At 38.6% G+C, this 26,582-nt stretch overlaps 1 protein-coding gene across 3 annotated transcripts in view; it reads right to left on the bottom strand.

Annotated features, from left to right (window-relative positions):
- Positions 1–26,582, bottom strand: part of SATB2 (SATB homeobox 2) — a 193,587-nt gene that overhangs the window by 84,149 nt on the left and 82,856 nt on the right. For 2 of the 3 annotated variants that reach the window (XM_020795339.3, XM_020795340.3), the window contains exons 4-6: positions 21,505–21,631; positions 20,735–20,858; positions 8,545–8,647 (exon numbers count right to left, since the gene is read on the bottom strand). In XM_020795339.3, the coding sequence (XP_020650998.2) occupies positions 8,545–8,647; positions 20,735–20,858; positions 21,505–21,631 (354 nt within the window). Of the gene's footprint in view, positions 1–8,544; positions 8,648–20,734; positions 20,859–21,504; positions 21,632–22,283; positions 23,744–26,582 lie in introns of those variants that run through there. The other variant, XM_020795343.3, reaches the window with a different exon arrangement.

The raw sequence follows: 26,582 nt of genomic DNA, 5'->3' as shown, positions 1-26,582 counted from the left end.
TATTATCAAGACTTTTTCTGCATCACCACACATTTTAAGCCCCCCCCCCACTATAACAACTATCTTGCATAGAAAATGTCATTACCCTTTTTTTTTTCCAGGCTGCAGGCAAACTTATGTCACTTTCCAATAATGCTACCCATATGATATTCTACATTGTTATTAGTGGATGTAGTTAAGCCATTGGATTTTGGACAGTCCACCCATCTATGTTAACAAGGTTTAATAGAAACACATTATGTACAAAGGGTTAGATTGCCTTTACAGCATCTTTGTTTTTATATTTTACCAAAGAAACAATTAGTACTCTGATCAGTTAGATAAACAGATTAGTACACTTCTCCCTTAAATTGCACGGGTTCAAGCAGTGTGGTTTTGGTTATACACAATTTTTTTGGAGGCCTTTGATGGGCTCTCCTGCTTGGGGGCAGTGATGAGGAGGCAGAGGTCTGGGCAGTTCAGCAAGGGCCGGAGCCACCCACCTTCAGCCTCACTCACTCTCCTGTCTTGTTCTTTATTTTTAACCATTAGCTCAGATCAGTTTAACTCCCATTGCAAAAGAAGAGGCTGGTGAAAAAGAACGAGGCAGATCTCCAGCTGCAAGGAGGAGGTGGAAAAAGAAAAAGCTTGGGATACCACCAGCAGAGAGATTACTGCATGCATGAAGTGGCCACCACCAATGCCAACTAGGCTGCAAATGTTTGCCTCCTCTTCTCCCCTTTGTCCCACAGCTGCTGACCCACAAGAAGGCAGACAGCAACCTCTGGCTTCTCCTGTCCCACTCCTTGGAATGATCCATTAGTCAGAGCTCAGCCTCCCTACTGCTGCTGCAGTGGCGGTGACACAGCTTGGCTTTGCCCAACAAGACACCCCCAAGCCGGAACTAGCTTTTGCCAAAGCTGGTATGCTTTGTTGTTAACATTGGGGGGGAAGGCCATAAGAGTTATACACAAATTTTGAACTACACAGGGGTCCGGCATCCCAACCCCCAGTGTTGTTGAAGAGAGAAGTGTATGTAACAAAATGTACTAAGATGCAAATTCTATAGTATACTGGTATAAAGAGGCAATGCTTTAAGTTTTGTCCAGGCTTTCGAAGAGCTGATGTCATACACCCAACGTCATAGAAGCAGAGTTTACAAATTCACAGTACTTCAAGGAGACAGTACTGTCATTATGTACTCCAGTTGATGCACTGTTACACAGGCTATGCGGTCACTAGTCTCAACTTTGCAGAACCACTGTTGAGACTGGGAGGTGATTTTAATATTGTACTTTATATAAGAATTATAATTATTGTAACTACTTATTTCTTTTAATCACAACCTACCTAACACAATTATGAGAAAGAACATAATTTTTGGAAATCTTATTTCCAGTCAATATTTAACTTTATATTTACTCCTATAATACATCACTGCTCTTTACTGTATTTTGTCAGACAAAGGAAGCAACATTTGCACATCTGTGATTTATGAAGCCAAAAGGGCAGTTTTTACCATACCATAACATTTGGAAACCATTGGACTGAAATGGCTCCTGAAGTGATTACTAGAGAGAGAGTGAAATTTGCAAATATGTCAGCCCCTCAATGATGCTTACTAATAAACCAACTAACCTTACTATCCAAAACTCAATCACAAAATCACAGGAACTCTACAGTCACTCTAGAATCTTCCTGTGGGTGCAAAATGATTTAAAAAAAAAAAGAAAGAAACTACATTACTCTGAGAAACCTTTGATTATCAAAATGTAAAAAATTTGGCCAAAATCCTCTTGTGTGACATACAATGGAGCTGAGGAAATGACATCATAGCTACTTAAAGTCCCTGACCTGGTTCTTGATGTGATTTCTCATTCCACCTGAGATAGCTACATACAAGACCTGGAACTGAAGCAGGGACTGAGGATGTGACTACACAGTGAGAAAAATGTAAACTAACCTGTTGTGAAGTCACACCAGGAAATCTGGGTTTGCCTGGGTCTGTTAACATTAACTGGCCACACAAGGAGGAAATTAGTTAAACAGCCTTGTTTGCAGCTTGTTAACACAGCTTTCCTGTAGCCCTGAAGGAAGTGTGGTTATAGAACTACTTTAACAAGGTACAAAAAGCCTGTTTACTCAATTTGCTCTTCTTCTCTATTTCTCTTTTTTAGTGTCTAAGTTAGCACAACAGTGCTGGCAACAAGATATTTTTAAAATAAAGAAATAGCATTATTTGCAAAGAACTTGCCTTTGCTCCTGCTGCCACGCCATCAGGCCAATCCCAGCACACTTGTATGCATCACTCCAGGTGATCACACTGTCTAGACCACTGGTTCTTAACCTTGGGTTATTCAGATGTTTTTGGACTGCAATTCCCAGAAGCCTTCACCACCAGCTATGCTGGCTGGGGTTTCTGGGAGTTGCAGTTCAAAAACACCTGAGTAACAAAGGTTAAGAACCACTGGTCTAGACTGATTCAAATTGATTCACTGTGGGAAAAAGTAGAAGCTCCAGCAGTAGAGGGAAAAACTAGGGATTGGGGAGAGAAGATTCCAGATTGATTTGCATTTACTTTTATATCATGTGGTCAATGAAAAAAATGCAAATAAGACGGTCCCAATCTTGTAGCATTTTCTACATTTTTGTCAGTATAGTCATAGCCTGAGAGTACACACTTGGATTCCAGGTTCTGTGTGCCAGATAACTCACATGCAATAAGGAACTGCATGAGAAAGACCTCCTAATAAGCAGCAATCTGCCACTGTGGTGGTACAAATGTGGTATACACCAGAGGTCGTCAACCTCCAGTCCGCGGCCCATTGCCGGTCCGTGGCTTGAGCCCGACCGGGCCGCGAAGGCAGAACTCCCGCCCCCCCCCGCACTCCCCTCCCCTCAGCTGCTTTGCACGCTCATGTGTCAGCGCCAGTGTGAGCCTTCCTCACTCCTTCAAGCAAGCCCCTGAGTCCGCAAGGCAGGTGTGGGGAGGGGAGTGCTTGCGGGGGGGGGAGGCGGGAGGTCTGCCTTTGCGGCCTGGCAGCAGCGGTGACTGGGGTGGGGGAGAGCTGGGAGACAGGGCAAGAACCAGCTGCTCTCCTCCCGGCAGCAGCTGTGGGAGGGGTGGTGGTAGAGAAAGGCCGGGAGGAAGAGCAAGGCCTGGGCGCTCTCCTCCCGGCAGCGGCGGTGGGTAGGGTGGTGGTAGAGAAAGGCTGGGAGGAAGAGAAAGGCCTGGGTGCACTCCTCCCGGCGGTGGTGATGGGGTGGGGGTTGGAGAAAGGCCGGGAGGAAGAGGAAGGCCCGGGCACCCTCCTCCCGGTAGTGGTGATGGGGTGGGGGGTGGAGAAAGGCCGGGAGGAAGAGGAAGGCCTGGGCGCCCTCCTCCCAGCAGTGGCAGCGGCGACGGGGATGGGGGAGAGCCGGGAGGCAGGGCAAGGGTCGGGTGTTTTGGTGGCTCTCCTCCCGGCAGCAGTGGCGGCAATGGGGGTGGGGGAGTAGGCAAGAGCCGGGTGAAATTAAAAAGACTCCCAGGCTTCCACCACCGCCACGGGTGGGCGGGTGCTCCTGTGCACGTGCGAAGTAGTGAGGGAACACGCGGGTGCATCAGAGAGGGCAAGCGTGAAGGGCCGCCCCACCTCCGTCAGAGACTCTGCCGGGCTGGACTAGTAAAAAGGTTGGGGAACTCTGGTATATACCACATTTCCACTACAGTCATGCAAGAGGATTTTAGCCTTTAAATAATTTGTTACAGCTTAAGACCTGCTTTTTCTTTCTGAAGTTGCACATACTCCTTAACACATTACGTGCTGTATTATGGGTTAAACTGGTGGACAATGAAGAACAGGAAATCCCAAACATAAAAGAAAAATAGCAGACATACCAAGGAATCTATACCCCATGCTGCCATCAATTAGCGTTGTTAACTCAGCCCAGTGAAAAATGGCATTGCAGAGCACGTATTTCAGAAAATTTTCCACATATATTTCAGGCAAAACACTTTCAAAAATGAATAAAGCACTATGGACATAAAAACACGTTACTGCAGGAAATTCAAGGAAAACCAATGAGGTTCAAATAAACAGACACTGGAGGCATCAAATCAGGGTGGAGGGAGATACTGCTGTATCAGCTGTATTCTGGACTGCCAAATAATGAGATCTTTCATTTACAGAGTGTACTGGGCCATCCACTAAAACCAAACAACATTTAGCTTTCTTATTGGATACGCTTACTACAAAATTCTAGGAGAGGACTTTGATGGGCAAACTATGCTGGGAACGGGACAGAGAAGTGCATTCCCTTGGTTCTGCTGGACCTTTGGTGCTTTCAATAGCTCTGACCATAGTATCTTTCTGGTTGGTCTTGGAGGTCAGAGTCTACTAGCAAGTCAGGATAAAGTAAATACTGTAAGTCACAGAGTCAAACTGCCATTCATTAATAGGGTGCTGGTTGCATTATTGGGTGACTGATCACCGACCTAGGAAGGCAACCAGCATCTTGTTAATGAATTGCAGTTTGCTGCCATGACAGAAGTATAAATCACCAATAGGATTTTGACCAATAGTGTTTGGTGACTCCTTTCCTTCCTTCTTGAATGGGGAACATTCCCCTATAGCAACAGCCTTACTGGCTGTTGACCAGTTTCTGGACACAATTCAAAGTGCCAGTTGTGACTTATAAAGCCCTAGACTTTTAAGAAGCTAGAAGGGAGAGGATATGTTTCTATCCCATTTGCACCACCATCAAGCATGCCTAGTGGTGATGCAAAACAAAAACAAAAAGGCAGAAATCTTTTTCAGACAGATCTTATTCATTTGGCAATGACGCTAGTAGCTAGTATAGGGATGGAGGGGACTGTTGTTTCTTTACATTATTTTAACTGTGCTTTTAAACTATGCTAAATATTTTGATTGTATTTGTTATTATTTTTACTTGGGTTTTTATTTTTAGTATTGACAGTGCCTTTTTAGTAGAAAGATGGGAAAGAAATGAAATAAGTAAGTACATTTTATAAAGAACAAGAAACTGGGGCAAATACTTTAGTCTTCCCTGCACTGAAAAGAAAAACCAATGTTAACATGTGACTGTCAATTAACATTTAATCTTTAAAGCACATATAAAGCTTCTCTACAGTGGCAAGGCATAGAAAATATTCACTTGTTTCTAATTAACCTGTTCAATTGAAGCTCATGTACAATGACACCATGCACATTTAGCTCTTCAATTGTCCATTAAAACTGTTTAAAACACTGTGTTGTGAAGAAAGCTACTATCTCATTCATATATTGAAGCTCAGAAACATTAATGTGTGTTTAAAAATCATATATTTTGTTAAAAAATTGTCTATCCTCTTTTGTCATAGAAAATAGATGTACATCGGTATTATACCAGCAAGACAAGAATGGAATCTCCCAAACAAGTTACATCCAAAGCCTGTTAACCGTAGACTAAACATATCTTAATATCAGGAGTTTCAATGGATTTGTGCTAAAACTGCGCTATAATGCAACTGAATAAACTACATGGGCAAGAATGCACATTCAGTTCTTTCTATAAGTGCTGTTGCACATAAACGAACAACAAAAGAGATACCCAGTTTTCCAACAGAAGCAGCATTAGCAAGGACCTAAAACTGGTAGGTGCTAAGCATCATGGGGAATCCCAAACCGGAATGAAGATTGCCGGAAGAAATATCAACAAACTCCGATATGCAGATGATACCACTCTGATGGCAGAAAGTGAGGAGGAACTAAAGAACCTTGTAATAAGGGTGAAAGAGGAGAGTGCAAAAAACAGTCTGAAACTCAACATCAAAAAAACTAAGATCATGGCCACTGGTCCCATCACCTCCTGGCAAATAGAAGGGGAAGATATGAAGGCAGTGACAGATTTTACTTTCTTGGGCTCCATGATCACTGCAGATGGTGGCTGCAGCCCCGAAATTAAAAGACGCCTGCTTCTTGGCAGGAAAGCGATGACAAACCTTGACAGCATCTTAAAAAGCAGAGACATCACCTTGCCAACAAAAGTCCGAATAGTCAAAGTTATGGTTTTGCCTGTAGTGATGTATGGAAGTGAGAGCTGGACCATAAAGAAAGCTGACCTCCGAAGAATTGATGCCTTTGAATTGTGGTGCTGGAGGAGGCTCTTGAGAGTCCCCTGGACTGCAAGGAGAACAAACCTATCAATTCTAAAGGAAATCAAGCCTGAGTGCTCACTGGAAGGACAGATCCTGAAGCTGAGGCTCCAATACTTTGGCCATCTCATGAGAAGAGAAGAATCCTTGGAAAAGACCTTGATGTTAGGAAAGTGTGAAGGCAAGAGGAGAAGGGGACGACAGAGGATGAGATGGCTGGACAGTGTCATCGAAGCAACCAACATGAATTTGACACAACTCCGGGAGGCAGTGGAAGATAGGAGGGCCTGGCGTGCTCTGGTCCATGGGGTCATGAAGAGTTGGACACGACTAAATGACTAAACGATGACGACGAAGCATCATGAACATCATTATACTGTACTTCCGAGAAAGTTTAAAATATAAAATGTAAAGATAATACCTCATTAGAGATGTAAAGTTAATGGAGGTTTGCTACTAGAAAGAGAAGATGAAGAGCAAGAAGAGTAAGGGAAGAAGTAATTCCAACACCATCTAAGTCCTAACTAGAACAGATCGAATGAATCAACTGCTGAATGATGAGTCATCACTTACGCAAATACTGTTTGATGGGACAGATCTACAAATTTAGCCCATGGCTTTGCTCATATCAATTTTAATTGATGATTACACACCAAAAATTTTAGAAACTTATATAACAATGCATAGATCAACCTACAATATATATGGGAAAACTGAAAATCACTTCAACCTTAGTTGTGCTGCACATAGAATGGGTTCCATGAACTATGTACTGAGCATGTTTATTCCAAGTTCTCCTTCCATACAGCTTTTACATCTGTTGCTAATGATATCAAATTATTGATTGTTCATTTTCTTATATTTGTTTAAATGTTAAGTATATGCTCTGCAACCTAATGCTTTCCTTCTTCCAGAGGGTTTTAAATTTTTTTTTTTGCTGTGCATTAGTCATATTTACTTTGATCTTCCAGTATGTATAATTATTTTACTGTTTGTTTATTTCAACAGAGTGGGAGGAGAAAAGATTGACCAAAGAGATCTGTATGTGGCAACTTGTAACAGAATCACATAGCTTATGTTTAGGAAATCCTGGTTTTGATTAAGAAGGAACCAGTTAGTTCCCACTGCTTTATTAAAAGAGACATTAGTGGATAAATAGAAAACACATTTCACACAGCAGATTATGTTCAACAGCAATGCCAATAAAAGAATTTTGAAATCTTCTTCTATTTTTCATTTGAAATAGTACATGAGGATTTCTTTTTATTTTCAATTCTATTTCAAATGGCCAAAGTTTAGATAAATGCATTAGGTATACTATGACATCAATGACTGCCTCAACCAAATTGGCCCTGAATCTTGTCAAAATTCACAAACTCTCAACCCTTTTTTCAAACAACTTGAACAAATGCACTGTGAGTGAAGTTTACAGCAATCACTGATCTCACATATGAAATAAATTCTCATTTACAAACATCAGGTTATAAAGTGGAAATGAAAATCATAAGAAACTGAGAAGATGTGAAATAAAAAATACCAAAATCATCCATCTGTGATGGTTTTATATGATGACAGAGAAGTTCTGCATCTGTTTATTTTAATGCAAAACTATGCCTGTGATGGAGTTTTTCAATTGTTTCTCTCCCACTTGTTGAGCTGATAAATCAACAGTACTTGAACCATTTTACAGCAGCTTGTGTTTATTTCACAAATATCTTAACCTTACCTGCCTTCTTAAGTGTGCATGTGCACACAAACATACTTGCAAGCAACTATAAACAGGCTGAATAAATTTATAGTATATGTAGTCATCCAGAAAACTCTTCAGGCTTAGATCCTTGACCTCTTCATTGAAATTAAGGTCTCATTCTACTTTTACTGCACTCAACAATTTAACTGTACATATACAAACTAAAAAGAGGTGGGAGAAAGTTTTAAAAACTGAATGCTAAGAAAAGAAGAAAATGGAAGCCTATAATATGCTAGAAATACTTGATGGTTGCAATGTCATCTCTGAGAACATCCAGAAAGGGGTTGTACTACATTTGAAGGTGCTCTTACTGCACTGCCAACACAACAGGAAAACCATTCCTTTCCCTTTTTTAACAAGTAGGAATGATCCCTGAAATGGTCTTGAAGCTCTGTGGTCCCTTTTATTCTTTTAAAGCAAAGTGCATATATAACACTTTCAAATATTCCTTTTTCTACCATGAGATGCAACACTTTAGAAAAAAAACAGTTCAAGTTCACACACCAGCTGCTTAAACTAAAGAAGATCATTCTTCTGGAAAAATATTGAGGATGCTATATGAAAACTACTTATTATTCTAAAATGTTCAAGTCTCTACAGTCTTTTAAGAATAAAGAGTTTCAAGCATTCATAATATATTTGGGAGCTCTGCAATGGATGATTAGTTTAATCAGTTTACCTTTAATCTTCTTGTACTTTTTATACCATCTTCCAAACTCCTGGCACTTGGTTGCTGACACATTGGCATAGTATGTGCTATTTACAATGGATGATATCATGCTCTATAATGAGAAAGACAGAAAATATTCAAAAAGTATACTGTCAAAAATTCTTTACAAAAAGTAACATGTAAGAGCAGATTAATAAACTGTTCATTTTGATCCTTTTTTTTAAAAAAAAAAAAGGTATGCCAACAAACTCCTTAGAATTTTTCAAAATTGGCTTTATCTCTCATTTTTGATCATCACACCTGATCACTTGGATTACTGCTTACAAGAAAAAGACTTCTGTCTCCAGCTTGCACTCTCTTGTCACTTTAATTTATGTTAGGTACTATCAAAAGAATCCCCTTACTAGAAGCGTAATAGAAGCAGTGTCACATTAGGGAATATAAGGGGTGAGAAGAATTGTGATTTAAGAACCAGATTGTAAAGGTAAGATTAGATGCTTCAGCATGCATAATCCAAATAATGCTTTTCAGATGTTTCTGTTCTGCTTCCAACTGTAACAAGGACCACACAGCCAAGAATCTGGGAACATTTGTGCTACTTGTTGCAGAACAATAGTTAGGCAAATACGTTAAATTAATATAATTTATAAAAACGTGTTGTTAATCCTTGTGTAAAAATCCACATGGGAGACAAATTACAGTGCTACTCTGGCTTGCTGAAACTAAAAATATCAGACAACTAAAATATTAGACAAAATATCAAACAAACATGTGGATCTGGGGAAAAATACTTAAACACTTCAAAATTATTATGGATTACTAGAAACAGACATTAGATGCCAAAAAGTTTTTACTACCTGACAGAAACATGCTTCCTCGAGTAGTACTACACAAGTTATTTGTTTGTTTGTTTGTTTACCACCTCATTAGTGCACAGCACTATGTGGGCAGTGTACATATAAAAAAATTAAGTCCCAACAAAAAAAGAAACCAAAATTAAAAACCTAATGGTGCTAAGAAACAGAGTGGTTTTACAGGGGCGAATAACATCAACAAATGCCTCTTGAAAAAGATTTCAAGTTACAGCTTGAGATGATAGATTTTTGTCACTTATTGACACTTCCTTAACATTACAGATGTTGACATTTTGGAGTGGCCCTAAACATGCCTTTGGACATCTGGGGGCAGTTTAAAAAACATTACAGCAACTATGGGTTGCACTCACACAGGAAGGTTGTAGAAGTTTTGCTACATACAGGTTTGGCTCACCCTCTCATTTTTTGTAGCCAAGTTTATGATCTCAAACCATTGCAAGGTATCAGTAAGGGAGAAAGAACAGAGCTGTAAGTTAACTGTACAGCTACAAGCAAAAGCTTAAGTAGCTGGGCAGACACTCTTGGACAAAGGCATAAGGCCAGTGTAAGGCTGCGGTCACAGTGGCAATAGGAACCATATTTAAGTGTCATTTAAATTGATTTAGATTTTGTCATTCATTGCCAACAGTTTAAATACCACATAACATGAATCTGATTTTTTAAAAGTCTGAACAGAAATCAATTCAAATTACCAGTGTCATCACAGCCCAATTGCTCTTAATTTGAACAGATTTTTGCGGGTAAGAATATTTTAAGTTGTCCATATTCCCATTCTTCAATTATGGGTAGCTTAATTTGGATTCTAAACAAATTAGATAGCATCTTCTTTATTTTATATTACTCACTATAGTATATGTTTTTGCATATTATGCAATTTAACCTTATTCTCTGTTGCATTATTTTTTCACTATGCTTCAGTTTTGGTGTCATTTGTACAGTAACCAATGATCTGAGAAAATGTGTATAGTATGACTGGGATACTGAACACAGAGAGCTCAAATCTTTGTTTAGGCATAACAATTACCTGGTGTCCTTCAGCCAAAAAGTACTTCTTACCTAAACATAACTTGCATACTTGTTCTCAGGATAAAATGGAGAGAACAAAACCATGTAAAGAAGTCATGTCAATTGTCAGTGCATGTAAACTAGAAATAATGATATTTTGCAACGCACAACAGCTTCTGGTGATATTCTCACAACATGGATGTTGTTTTACCGATGGCTTTCCCCTACCTGAACAGATCCTTAAGAATACCATAGGAATCCCCCATGAATAACACACTGTCCTCTTATTTGCAGAGGAAAATCCCGGAGATACTAACAAGCGACAGAAATCAGAGGAAGAAACATGGTGTGAATCCTATTCAGAGATAGTAACTGAAAATTGTAATACAACCAGAAAACATACTAGCTTAATTTTCTCTGCCATATTCGATTTTTCTCGGTCCTCCCTTCCTCCCTCCCTCCCATCTTTTTCTCTCTCAAAGTAAGTCAAAGCAAGTATCAATCCCGTTTGACATATTTTCTTCCATTGTTCAGTATAAATCTTTACAAAGTTCCCATCAGTTGTTGTTTTGTTTTATTGTTATCTGTTGTATTATTGTTGAAGCTTCACTTTCCAAAAGCTGAACAAGACAGTTCAGGACAGGATATTTTGGAGATCATTCATTCATAAGGTTGCCATGAGTTGGAGGTGATTTGACACCACATAAAAACAATATTACTGCAGAAAATGATCATAGAACAGCTTGGATATTTTACATTTTGGACTTTGCCATCTAGAACCCTCAACCAGAAGAGTCAGTTATCATATTGCAAAGAAGACTCTTGAGAGCTGTGGTCCAAGAAATTAGATTTGCTACTTTGCGTCCTAGTAACTACAAATTTATCAATTTGTTATGGACATTTTTGCAGGTAGCTCTACAGTTTTCAGCAGTCTGCAAATTGGGAAAGGAGTACGACAAGGCTGTATATTGTCCCCGGCTTATTTAACTTATATGCAGAATACATCATGCGGAAGGCTGGACTGGAGGAATCCCAAGCCGGAATGAAGATTGCCGGAACAAATATCAACAGCCTCCGATATGCAGATGATACCACTCTGATGAAAGTGAGGAGGAATTAAGGAACCTTGTAATGAGGGTGAAAGAGGAGAGTGCAAAAAACGCCCTGAAACTCAACATCAAAAAAACTAAGATCATGGCCACTGGTCCCATCACCTCCTGGCAAATAGAAGGGGAAGATATGGAGGCAGTGACAGATTTTACTTTCTTGGGCTTGATGATCACTGCAGATGGAGACAGCAGCCACGAAATTAAAAGACGCCTGCTTTTTGGGAGGAAAGCGATGGCAAACCTTGACAGCATCTTAAAGAGCAGAGACATCACCTTGCCAACAAAAGTCCAAATAGTCAAAGCTATGGTTTTTCCTGTTGTGACGTGTGGAAGTGAGAGCTGGACCATAAAGAAAGCAGACCGCGGAAGAATTGATGCCTTTGAATCGTGGTGCTGGAGGAGGCTCTTGAGAGTCCCCTGGACTGCAAGGAGAACAAACCTATAAATTCTAAAGGAAATCAACCCTGAGTGCTCACTGGAAGGACAGATCCTGAAGCTGAGGCTCCAGTACTTTGGCCATCTCATGAGAAGAGAATACTCCTTGGAAAAGACCTTGATGTTAGGAAAGTGTGACGGCAAGAGGAGAAGGGGGCGACAGAGGATGAGATGGCTGGACAGTGTCATCGAAGCAACCAACATGAAATTGACACAACTACGGGAGGCAGTGGAGGATAGGAGGGCCTGGCGTGCTCTGGCTCATGGGGTCACGAAGAGTCGGACATGACTAAATGAACGAAACAAACAAACGATGGACATTTACTGTGGTGTAAGATCCATTTAACTTATTAGGACATGTATCTGACCAAGCAGTTTGAAAAGACGTACAAATGAGGTAGACCCAGTTCTTTGAGAAGGACTTCCTTATTACTACTTCAAACCTCTTTTCAGAAATTTTTCAAAGCAACAATGACTTCAAAAAAATTAACGGCAGGAACAAACAGATACTTCTAATAATTTATCATAAGCTCACACAGTCTCCTAGCCAGCATTCATTCTTATCTCTTCATCTCTTTCTATAAACTTTTTGCAGGTAGCTCTGCAGTTTTCAGCAGTCTGCAAACTAGCTAGGCTGATGCTTCCACATAATTGCAACATTTACCTATGAGAAAATAAGTCTTTTCTTCACACATCTGTAAAATTCTAACAAACGTTTGATTGTCAGAATTGGCTAATCACAGTAAAAGGTTTGTTCCTAAAAACAAACAATACAATGGGCCAAAACAAGCAATACATAGATTGACTTGTATCTCCAGTTACAGAAGCTCTTAAAACATATTGTACTTTTTTTTCTTAAAATAAAAACTTGGAATCATGACCAGCCAATAGACAGCAGGTGGCATTCCTAAAATTTGGTTAAAACCTGGCTAGCTGAGTAATATAGCTGTGTTACAAATGATGCTCACAGTTGTCTGAAGGCATTGCAGAAAACTGAAAAGGTTCAGGAAAAATATCCACACTTTATCTGGCACCAACAAGACTAGAAGATAAAACTCACAAGGTCAAATCCTCCTTTTTTTTCTTCATGATATCAGGAGAAAAGGTAAAGGTAAAGGTTCCCCTTGACAATTTTTGTCCAGTCATGTTCGACTCTAGGGGGCGGTGCTCATCCCCGTTTCCAAGCCATAAAGCCAGCGTTTGTCCGAAGACAATCTCCCGTGGTCACATGGCCAGTGCGACTTAGACATGGAATGCTGTTACCTTCCCACCGAGGTGGTCCCTATTTATCTACTTGCATTTGCAATCAGGAGAAAGCTTGGAATATTTATTGTGACTTTGAGTTTGCTGAAGGAAAGAACATGAAATTGAAAATAATACTCTGTAAACTTGAAGAGTACTGCATGCCCAAAAAGAATTAAACTTCTGAAAGAAATATATATTCTACATGCAAGAAAAAGCGTATTAAACTATGGATCAATATGTAACTGCATGATGATGCCTGAGCTAGAATTGTGGGTTTGGTGACTTGAAAGAGTCTGTAATAAAGGACAGAAGTGTCCATGGTATTTGAAATGATGCCCTCAGAGAACATCTGTCTCATGAACTGGTCTCTGAATAAAGCTTGAAAGATTTGCAGGGCCTCAGAAACTGTGAAACGGCATGCCAAATACCTGAATTCAGCAGAATGAAGGAACAGAATGTAAAGAAACCAGGCTCACAAGGGGAAAAATCTACCTGACAAGCAATTAGGGAGGGAGATATGCAAAACAACCAGGGACAAAAGAATTATATAATGAAGCATGGTCCTGAACAGTACTGAACATTTGGAAAACTATTTTAAATGTAGGAAGCTCAGTCACTTTGTAAAATGCTGCCAAAATGCTATTAAAATGTCTGATGAATACTGTTCAAGACACATTAGATCAAGAGTTTTATGTTGCTATAGCAGTAAAAGAAAGACTACATGCAGCCTGTGCTGGATGGATGGGGTTGCACTCCCTCTGAAAATGCAGGTGTGCAGCTTGGGGATGCTCCTGGATTTGTCTCTGGATGCCCAGGTTTCAGTGATGGTCAGGAGTGCCTTTGCACAAAACTAGAGCACCAGTTGCACCAGTTCCTGGAGAGCTCTGCTCCGGCCATGGTGACACATGCCTTAGTTACATCTCAGCTGGATTACGATAATGCACTCTATGTGGGACTGCCTATGGAGAGTGTCAGAAAATTTCAGCAAGTCCAAAACCCAACAGCCAAATACAGCAGCTCCATTAGCTGTCTCAGTTTTCAGGCTAAATTCAAGGTGTTGGTTCTAACCTATAAAACCATAAATGGATTGGGTTCATACTATCTCAACGACCGCATCTCCATTTATGAGCCTGATCAAGTGTTAAGATCATTAGGAGAGGCCTTTCTCTCCATCCTGCCATCTTCACAGGTGCATTTGGTGGGTACATAGGAGAGGCCCTTCTCTATTGCTGCTCCCAGACTTTGCAACTCCCTCCTACAGGAGGCTAGACCATACCCATCTTTATTGTCTTTCTAGAAGCAAGCAACAAGCTTTCTTTTCAGTCAGGCTTTCTAAGTGAATGACTGGCTGCTTGAGTAGGATTTTTAAATGGATTGTTGTACCTTACTACTTTGAATGTGTTTTGGTGGTGCTTATAGGCTTGTTTGTTTTTTGTATGGTATTTGTTTGATCCCTTTTAGTATTTGAATACTCACTGCTGTTAGCTTTAATATTGTCATTCAATGATGTAAGCCACCTCAGTTCCTTGGGAAGAATGCAAAAAGGCAATTCCAATAGTTAAAATAAAAATTTCAATGGATAACTGATTAAACTTTTTAAATTGGTAATGACAGAAAACAAGTAAAAGCAGAAATAAGTTTAAATCCAACTTTTCAGTGTCTTGTATGTAGTTACAAAAATAATTTTATAATATCATTACAAAGAAATAGAAGAAAACAAAACAGAAAAATAAAAGATTCAAGGAATCAATGGAAAAATTAAACCAAGATTAGAGATGTTGAAAGATCAATGAGGGAATATTAGGAAAAAAATAAATAATAGATGGAAACTATACTGACAAACTATACAGAAGAGATGCAAGAATGTCTGGTTCCCTCAAAGAAATTACTGATGAAGAACCTGCAGTTTTAGAAAATGACATGAAAGCGCTTCTGAAATAAACTGGAGATGTAGACGGAATACCCATAGAGCTATTTTGAGCTACAGAGACAGAATCTATCTTCTTATTAAAGAAAGCAAGGGGTAAAAAAACCCAGAACATTTTGAACAGAAATGAAAGATCTGTGTATGATCTAAAGACTTTGTAAAGTTGATAATGACGCTAACTCTTTGTAGCTTTGCAGAAACGAATTGCTTTCTTCATTACTGAGGATGCATCAGGCTATAAGTCACAAATAAATGTAGATTTTCAGAAATGAAAGATCATAAAGGAGAATTGATATCTGTACTTTTTACTGTACTTATGAGGTAGGGAACTTCAAAGGACATAAGACGATTCCAACATTGCCCTTCCTCCCAACACTACAGAGGACCACACATAACTACATATACACAAAATTCTCTGGAGTTGTGTCTACTGGAAGTGGGACAGATTACTTCATTTCTGAAAATCAGGAAATAGGCACATGGTGGACACAATTCATGTTGTGGGGGACAGGCTTCCAGATGTGAATTTTCTCTAAGACAATGTATGTGTCTCCATTATGCCTTGTTCTAGCATCAAGTGCAGTTTCTTTTCACACAGCACCATCACTGTCGTTACATCTAGCTTGGTACATGGCCAGAGTAACTTAGGACTAAGTACTCCAAGCTTTATGAACCAATGTACTGGTACTTTAAGTGTTTAATTTAACAGTATATTGGTGTGTAATCATTTTACAGCAGACTGATGATTTGAAGATAATGCCATGCTGCTCTTATCATGGGCATATTCCAGTACTGGATTCAATACTCCTGCTGCTATAAGTAAACTTAAAATATGTGGACAGATAGAAGAGTGCACACACATAAAAAACAAACACCCTTCCCCAGAAATATGAAGAATGTTTATAAAATTTTATCAAGATTTTTAAAAGATAGGAATATGTGGTGGGATAGGAAGTAAAAGTAAGGGAAGAGACAAGAAACAATGACAGCAGAAACAGAACCTAATTTGTAGGGAACAGGACAAGAAAAAAATTAAAGAGGTGGTTGTGTAATGTATGACAACACAAATGTAAAGTCTTGTGACACCTTTAAAACTAACAGGTTTATTTCAATGTGATATTTAATGGACTGCAATTCACTCAAGTACCTAAACAGATACTTATATCATAGGTTTATATACACAGAATACATGGTTATGGGGAGGACTCCGAGTGAAATGGATTAATACTGGTAGCAAACTTTCGAAATCTTGATTACATAAACATGCTGACAACAGGCAAAGTAATTAGCTAAAATTAAATGTATTTAGGTAACACTGAAGGCTTTTGGCTTTGAAATGTAGAAGCAGTGAGCCCTTATTTCTAGAAATAGATTACTGTGCTGAAACTGAAGTTTAGTGAAAGAGTAACTTTCTGGCTATATATGAGACCACAGTGAAAACAAGGTTTTAATTAATAATGTTAAAAAGCTCTGATCTCTGTTTAAGCCTGAAAAAAATTACCAGAAATCAAGAAAGCAATGGAGACAGACAGATTATACCTCACTGGAGTGAGGCATGGGGGTAATTTTAACTCAAACCATGTGACTGCATTGCCTCTTTAATGGTTATCAGAATTCCCAACTGAAGTGAAAGTAAAACCCCTGCACAAGATAAAGAGTCAGAGAAGCATCACTAGTTGGAAAATGACTCCCTTTGCCACCTCCTTTCACTTCTCTGCATAGCAACATTTGATGCATTGTGAACACATTAATAAACAGCAGCATTTATTCTGCAGTTTCAGTCTTCAGAGACAATTCTGTAATTTGCTGCTATCAATAATATATTAATCACAAGGGGGTTGTAATGACATTTCACATTTGGCACAATATTTTCTTAAAACTGGTTTGGGAGATGGGATTCCTTAGAAGCAAAGTCAGATGATGGCAACAGACTGCTTATATAAAATATATCACGTTTTGCATTACATGAGCCCCAACACAGAAAGGCAATATTTTATTTATTTAAAATATTTATACACTGCCTTCCTCCTAAAGGATCCAAGGAGGCTTACAATGTGAAAAGAAATGAAGTTAAAAGTTAAAATAATGCATTATTACAATGCTTTAAAAGAATTAAACAAATATAATACTAAAATGATAATTAACAGCAATATGAAAAATACAAAATAACAGAATTAAATAATCCTTTTAAAAAAATCTCTTTGGTCAGCCAGTCATTTAAAGGAAAGAGAAAAGTCTTTGTTTTGCAGAAGGACAGCAAAAATGGGGCCAGCCTGGCCTCCTGTGGGAGTTCCAGAGTCTAGGAGCAGCAAGAGAGAAGGCCCTTTCCCATGTCCCCACCAAAGACACCTGTGAACATGGTGCGACCGAGAGAAAGGTCTTTCCTAATGATTGTAATGCCCAAGCAGACTCATAGAGGGAGATGCAATCTTTTAGACAGCTTGGAAACAAGCCCTTTACAGCTTTATAGGTAAAAACGAGCACTTTGAATTGTGTCCAGAAACTGACTACATTCCTCAATGTTTCAGGGGCAGAAGGAGATTTGACTTCAAGATCCAGAGAACTCACTCACCCTAGTTGTCAGACAAGAACATATCACCCCGTCATCATTAGAGATAGTACAGATTTCTAAACATAATTCTGAAGCATGTGGACCACATGAGGCAAGAAAACACTTCTCCAGTTTCAAGGACAGGAAGGGTTATATCCAATGGAAGTCAATACCTTGCTAGAATTGATGTGGGTTACATAAGACTAGAGATATGACTTACACTTAAAACTACAGCCAAAATCTTTTTGCTTGTGTCCACGTGGATGATGCACAATTGGCACAAATCTCAGTGACAAATTGCCACAAATTAAGAAGTTAGTGCAAACATTTAATGTTATGAACAAAGTTACACAACAACATTCTAATAATGCAAGAAATGCTGCAAATTCTGCATATTTGCAAAGTGAACAAAATATGTAGGTGACTCTTCAGTCTGAATAATACTAATAAAGATATGAAAGTGGATACCTGTTTAATTCTTGTGTTTAAATTCTTACTTAACTAGCAACTTCCTAAAAGTTACTGGAGTGCACTGCTGCTGCAACAAAACACTTCAAAATGACAAACTATTTTAATATAAAAAACCAAAATGATCTTTCATATCTTTATCAGTATTATTCAGACTGAATAATACTTCCTATATGTGTCTTTTTGTTTTGTTTTGTTTTGTTTTGAGGTCTTCACTGAGCTTTTTGTGAAGCCACACTGGCTTTCTATGGGAGTACCAAGTTCAACATTTTAACGCAAACTCTTGTTGATGCATTTTTTAAAAAAGTTCCACAGTTCAAATTACATCAACATTTCAATGAAATACATAGTTGCTTCTGAAATGGCTGAAGCTCTCTTGTGATAAGATATTCTTGGCACATCAAGATACTGAATTACATTTGGTTAATACAGTCTAAGGGCACAAGTTCTTCATAGTGCTCAAACTTGCTAGTGTAATTTTTAAGTGTTCACCGTTTTTCCAGCTTTTTAATCACAATTTTAAAACTAAAATACACAGAGATACAAGACAGATGGATTGCTCACAATGAAATTATATGAGGATATTACAAAGACATTTGGTGATTCACTATAGGAAGAGCAAAAGTTATGATGATACCTACGTTGATAGGAACTTTTTAATCAATTTATAGCTTGTAACAGGTATGTTTCTCCATGTGCACATACATAAACCCCAACTATTTAAAAGAAAAATGAATAAGAACTAGCAAATGTAAGAATCCCACCGCCATATCATCATAACTCTGTTCACTAACAGCCTGTCGAAGTTAAAAACACTTGCATTTCTGGAACTTGCTCATAAATAGGCGTTGGCATGTTTCCACAGAAATGAAATTCCAGTATTGAGCAGCAGGCATCCAGAATGCCTTTTTGCATGCCTCTGAGGATAGATTCAGACATGCAGAATATGAACATGCTACCATTCTAACAGAGGTTGGCCCATAGAATATTTCAATCCTTCTCCACAGAAGAGACCTTCTTGCACTAAAATGCTTACTTGTTAAATGTAAATATTCAAACCTATGACATGGTAAGTCCCCATTGCCAGGAATGTTTTGTATGTTGGAGAAATTCTAAATATATAATCTGCACATTGCGACCCTATAGTCTGCATAAGAGCCCCAACATAAAAGCTCTGCTGGATTAGACTGAATTATTACGTAGGTCCAGGATCCCATCTCCCTAAGCAACTAACTAGAGGTCTCTAGGAAGCCCATGCTCATACTTAAATTTGCAACTCCTATTGTTGCCAGGGCCTCAGAGATAAGCCTGTATCACTGCTTGTCAAACATTTTGATGGGGCCCACTGTAAACTAACTACAGCTTTCAATCTCCATCTTCCCCTTCCATAATAGAATATGTAAGATTGTCATATCAAGATGAGAAAGTTTATTATTTATTTGTTACATGTATATCCCACCTCTCCTCCTATTAGCTCAAGGCAGCATATATGACTACCATCCTTCTCACATGAACTTCACAACAGTCCTGTGAGGAAATTCAGGCTGAGATGGGAGGTAGGTCAGGCTGAGATCATGACTTGCCCAAAACATTACTTTGGGCAAGTCATGACTCTGCACACTGCCTTTAGCTCATGTGAGAAAAGCTTGCAAATACATCCACCTTTATTTTATTTTTCAATTTTAATATGTAAACCTATTTATGTGTAGATAAAATATATCTCTGAACAGAATACACATCTTTTGATGTGGAAAGGGCAGGGTATTAGTACTCTTTTGGCGTAATGGAAGAAAAAAATATATAACCTACCCAGGAATAAATCATCATAAGAGAAGTCCTGTATTAAGTAGTCCCAAACTGCTCAATAATTCACAGGCTTCACTGCCATCCCTGCTTGTGTTACATGTCTCGTGCCATCTTAAACATCCTCAATAAATCATTATTTTAAACATCCACCTCCTATGAACTCAAAGCTATATTCAAGGAAACAGGACCCAGAAACTTAGGATGGATGCCAATTTGCTATTCCTATAAATACTGCCACATATATGTTTACAATAAAATGATAATATTTTAAGCCTCGCAAATCAGAACATATTTAGAATTTGATTAAGTTCGTAAACAGCATGACAGTGCTAACTTGCATGTTTTATTGATTGATTTTTAGCACTTGGGAGAAAAAGGCTTTTATTCATTTGTTAATCTATACCCTGCTTCTTTGAATACAGTGTGCTCCAATTCAACCAATGCAAGCAGCTTGTGCCAATAAGTTAGCCAAGAACACGACAAGCAGGAAGAAAGGTAGAAGACAAACCAGGCAACACATGTTTCAGATCCACACATGGGATAGTGTCCAAAGAACATGGGGGGAAACAATTATCCTTTCAGGTTTTTCATTCTGGCATTTCTTCACTGCAACTGCCTATGATCTTGCCCTCATAGTACCTGCAACTGCATTTTGTTCCTTTTTTTTCTTTTTAAGAAGTCATTTTCCTTTTCAAAATTAACTATTATACATAGTATTATGTTAGTTTAGGTGTTCATCAAGGTGAACCCCTCTGTCAGTGACAGAAGCAACACTGACCTGCGAGAGAGGGCATTCTTTGGCTAAAGTGCTCTGATTCATCTCTTTGAGCAACTCCTTTAAGGCATTGCGGACTGTGGCATGGTTCCATTGCTCTGCTGGCAAGTCTTCCAGTTTTGAACAACTGTGAAAACAGAGAACAGAAGAATAAACACATGGAAAGCATCACCTGCAAGGATAGCTCTTCTTCGCACACAACAGCAATAAAACTCTGTGAAGCTGGACACAAGTTAAGAGTCCCACACTTCTTCCCACCCATTTATTCCTACTACAATTCTGACTTCCAATGAATTTAAGAATTGAATTCCGGACTACAGCCCAAAATGGAACTGCCCATGCTGCTGACTGAAACTACCTCTCCACCAATGTTCCCAAGCAAAAGGAAACAGGGATTCAATGCTTAAGAGTCTAAATTTTAAAACTGAATTTCTGGTAAAGTACCAGAAACAGTGAAGGTGTTTATTTTTAAAATATAGTATGTTAAGCATTTAATCAGGCCTCGAGGAACTATTAAATTGGGGGCTGTGGAAAACTTCTCTTTTAAAGGTCTTGCAACAACTGGCTAGGCTTGTCTGTACTCCAATATCATGCTGAAACAAAATATAGGCCATAAAGAGCTGCCAGGTGAGGCACTCTTCCTGTATTTTGCTTTCCATTTCAACAAAAGCTCAAAAATTAATGAAAACAAGATGTGCTAATCTCAGTAGTAATGCTGTGAGTGACAGAGCAGCTCAAAATGTAGAGGAGGGCAGATGTTCAGAAATACCCACCTTTGTAACTGAATTTTCAGTGTCACAACATGATAGACATCTTGTAACATATCGGCTACTGTAGCATCAGGTGCATCTGTCACATAACTGAGTGGAAGAGGATTCCACTTTCCAAGTTTGATTATACCTGGAAAAAATTAATGGAATAAACAGAAACATGAACACATACCTGTTTGCTGAGTCATTTGATTAGTTGCTTACTTCGGTATTGAAATTTTCTTCTGATAACTGATTATAGAAATATAAGACATGACCCCACCTATCTCTCTTGACCAGTTAATTATGAAACTTGCTTAACTACTTACAGTTAAGCAAGCCTTAGTCGAGTAATTAAGCTAATTTTACAACCTATGGAAAACTATGTATTTGGTTTTGATGTAAAGAAAACAAAGAAATAAAGCAAAGTAACATTCTATCAAGCAGAGGCCCACTTCACTCATCATGGTCTACACAGCCTGGCGGTGGCTATCCTATTTCAAATAAAAGCCTTTACAAAATCTTCTTGAAGATGCCAGGGATTAAATCTAGGACCTTCTGTGTACAAAATACGTGCTCTACCACTGGGCTATAATACTTTATATAAAACCCCTTATCTGTGGATCCAGAAAACTCTGTCCCACTGTCACCAGATGAAGATTTAACCAGACCCTGAAACTAATTACAAATAAATATTTGTTTATCATTATAATTTCTTATAAGATATAATTAAGTTGCATTACCATTCTAACTTAGCAAGAGATAACATCACACCTTTTGTGGCATAAATAAGTTTTAGTTACCTTTGCAGTTTTACAAGACCTGGAATGCACTGATTTGCTTTATTTTCCTTCTATATGCAACACAGATTGCTGCTGAAACAGAAAAATGTCCTTCTAAATTAGTGAATCTGTGTTAATTCTATCCCCTAAATTTTATTGGTCTGGTGCCGACCAACCATTGCTTCTTAGCACCCATTCAATCCTGGTAAGCAGAAGTGAGAGTTGACAGTAGATGCCAGAGAAGCTGGTCTATACCTTTTGACTCTCTGACCTCTAATTTCTCCTACATCATATTAGTTCTTAGAGTAATGTTCTTAGCATTTCCCTTTCAGTCTTATCTTGTGTCCTTCTTCCATTCCTGTTTCTCTAAAGAGCAGACATGGTGTCTCTCCTCTCCTATGTGCTTCCTTGGACCATATGTCTATGTAGTTAGGATCAGAATTTAGGCTCCCCCCCCCCGGAATGCAACTTAATGAAATTTAGCTGATTTTAACTGTTCCCCCATGTTATTGTGGTCCACTACAGATCTGACTTTCCACACATCTCTATAGCACCTACTCTATTACAGTGTCAAAGAGAAACTTTAATATTTTCCTTTTCTCACACATTAAGATCATCCATAGCTAATTTTGCAATTATGATCTCAGCCATTTGATTCACTTCTTTACCTATGAATGTGCAACTAGAACTGGAGAATTTTTTGTGATGCTCTGTAGATAATCATGATCATTGCGACTTCATCGTGAATAGAAGTGGGATTTACTGTAGATGCTCTCAGAATTTGCTGCCCATGCTTACTCTAGGTCTTAGTTACTTTTAAATAGACAGACTGAATAGTACCATGCTGTTTTACTCTCTTTCTTTTGAGAACAGTAAACATGTAAAGAGGTTATTTTGAGAATAAAAATGGGTCTTTCTGTCCAAAAACTTACTTTGGACTGACAGGCACAGCAATGGAAAACATCCCTCCTGGGGTTCTTGCTTTGCTTTAGTATGTTTGTTTGTTTTTGTTTTCGGTTTTTCCAGTCCTATGCTTTTCGCTCAATAAGATCTTTGACTAGTTAATTGTTTTCTGGCATATCAGGACTGTATTTTAAAATCAGCATTTGATGTGTAATTTTTGAAGTTTTAAACATATTTTTGCACACTATTCTTAGGTATTATAGCAGGTTATTAAGGTTGGGTCTAGGTATATGATCATGCCACTCTCTTGCAAGTAGATCGTGCAAGTAGGTATATAAATCAGTGGGTTTTCAATACAGTGTGGTGCTAAGATATCCCTGCTACATCTTCACTGTGGTGCCTGTTTTACTTTTTAAAGTAATCAAAAAGCCAGTTTTTGTGTAGCATATGAAAAATAATTGACATAACTTTTTAAAAAATCTTACTAACTACTCTGGAGGCCTTGAAACTATAACTATGACTAACTATTTTTTCAATAACTTGCTCCATATTTAGCAGGATCAGTGAAATATACAACTATATCCACAGGTGATACCAGATTTAAGAACCCACACTAAAGAGTACATCTTCAACACCATGATTGTAGCTTTAGTCGAATAGAATGGTATCAATTTGACATTTGTGCTTTTGGATAGTATATCATAGAGCTCCTAGAGATTAACAATTAGTATAGGTGTCAATGCCTGAGAGAACAATACAACCTATGACAAGTCTTATGGATCAAAAATTGTCTGAACTACTCACAACTATGGCACAAAGAATTATCTATAAAGTCCAAGATATGAGGGATTAATGATGCAGAAAATGGTAGAGAAAGGAAAAATAGGAACAATGTTTATCTATACCTTTCTAGATCTATGCCACTGAATAGACCTATGCCTCAAAACAGTGGTGCCATGATGGTTGTGGAGGACTGGTTGTGGAAAAATAGGAACAATGTTTATCTATACCTTTCTAGATCTATGCCACTGAATAGACCTATGCCTCAAAACAGTGGTGCCATGATGGTTGTGGAGGACTGGGAGTTGTAACAAAAGTAACTTTTCAGAGGTATAGACAGGCTGGAGTTTGAGAGATCCATGAGCAAAGTCATGTTTTCAGCTGTGGCTCCATGCCACAATTCCAATCATGGAGAAACAATTTCTTCTCTTTCCTGCTTGGAAAGAAATGAGAAAGCAAGTATGCAGGAGACCATAAAGAGGAGACCTGTTCTGAGTGATTTGATGATAAGAATACAGAAGGAGGTAGAGGGATGAAAGGTATGGATTCTGTTCTTGGGGAGTTAAGAGGAAGCCAAATAATCTGTCTACCTAACATAAATCCTTATGTGTAAGCATGGAAACAATCACAGTCCAAATACTGTAATGGTTCTTGCTGTTCATTGTTTATTGTTTGTTTCTGGTGGTTCAGTTTTATCAACTGCAGTATAGAAATGAAATTAGACATGCAGGCAGGCAGGCAGGTAGGTAGGTAGACAGACAGACGGATGGACGGGCAGGCAGGCAGTCTGGCAGGCAGGTGGACCGGCAGGCAGATATTCCCCAAACAAATCTGCTTCCTTCTTCTGTTAATCAGAGATTGATAAGAAGTGGAAGCAAAAGTTTTTCCATACAGCGTGGATCAATAAATCCTACCCCACTAACAGGAAAAGTTAAAAGCATCCCAATTATGATCAGAAACATTGAAATGCTGAGAGAAGATCTGCAAAATGATATTTTTATTCTTTTTATTCGCTATGTATAAAACTGGAACAGAGGTTTGCAGTTCAGGTTACATATCCCATTGCTATTGAATGAAAAATATAATTACCCCTTCTTTCCTCCCTAATACATAAAAAATATCACATATACACTCAATATATTCCTGTCCTTAAATCTAAATGCTATAAGGGGTCAGTGTAACAAAGCCTCTTTCATGGATGTGCCAGTTTGAAACACAGACACCTCCAGCTAGTCTAGAGCAGTGATTTTCAAACTGCAGTCCCCAAATGTTCTTGGACTGCTATTCCTAGAAGCCTTCACCACTTACTGTGCTGGCTACGAACATCTGGGGACCCAAGATTGAAAACCACGGGTCTGGAGAAGAAACCAGATAACAGAAGACAAGGGACACGAAACCCCAAACTAAGTGGTTAACGTATTTATGACAAGATAACAACTAGCATTATAAAGTTTACTGTGACCCATGTTCTGTGAACAGGCTTGTTTTCATATCTCTGCAGTATACATTGTATTAACATGGCACCACCAGTGACTTTAACACATATACGTGCCTCTGTAAATCACATGCTATTGTAATCTAGCCAAGGTGGCACCAGGACAGTGTTGCTGGTCTAACTGTCCCAAGTAAAGGGATTTCTTGCTCTTATTTCTCACATTTGTTATGTGCCCTATAAAGTAAACCTCTCTTTTCTATAGTTGAGCTGACATGATTTGAGTCATACTCCTGTCACGTCCTTACTGCAGAAATTTCTATCTTTCAATAAACCCTATATAATATAAAATCCAAATTATTGTGTTGGGTTGTGGTCACTTCTCTCTCCAAGTACCTAAAAGAGCTGGTTTCTGTCAAAGTAAAATGCACCAATATTATTCCAACAAACCTGGCTAGCCCAATCAGGAGACTTTGGTGGGTAGGACCATCTGCCCCATTATCCTATGATAACAGGGCTCCAGCACATTCATAGACTAATTTTTGGTCAAGACTGTGCCCATTTGCTGGTGGGGGGACATGTGTCCTCTCCAAAATGATCCAAATCATAGAGAGAAGCAATCCACATTAGATTCAGCTTTAATTGGCAATTTAGAGTTCAAAAAGGGAGTGTTCATACCATCACTGGCCAGGTAGAAAAAGGTTTCCTTTTTCACCTTTGATATTTCCTTTTTTATGTAAATTTGAAACCCACAGGTTTTTTTCTCTTTTTCTCTGTCTCCCTGGAAAGAACCCTCTTGGAGGCTGATCAGCCTTTTTAGATTTTTCTTTTTCTTTTGAGGGATTTTTTTTCAGCCTTCCACCTAACTAGCAACTTGGTGAGAAGGTTTTGATCAGCATTCCTGGGATCCTTTCTCTCTCTCCAGGAACCTAAAATGAGCTGGTTCCTTCCAGAATAAAATGCAGCTATATTTTTACAATGCTAGAGAAAAACAACAGTTATTGTTATTATTTTTTAATGAAATGCTAGAGTGAAATGACTGCTGCTTGACATAAAGTGCATAAAAAAGCCTAAAGAGAGCAGAAACATTAAAACTGTGTCAGTATTTTAGAGATTTCACAATCTGCTGTTGATTATGTTGCAGCATTAATAGTGCCTTGATCCTGACCCTGCACAAGTAATACATAAAGTTCATTCAAAGTGCT

This window comes from Pogona vitticeps, chromosome 1 (assembly GCF_051106095.1).
Source record: "Pogona vitticeps strain Pit_001003342236 chromosome 1, PviZW2.1, whole genome shotgun sequence".
NCBI classification, from domain to species: domain Eukaryota; kingdom Metazoa; phylum Chordata; class Lepidosauria; order Squamata; family Agamidae; genus Pogona; species Pogona vitticeps.
The sequence above is the reverse complement of the archived record's forward strand: the minus strand, read 5'-3'. Positions and strand labels throughout refer to the sequence as shown.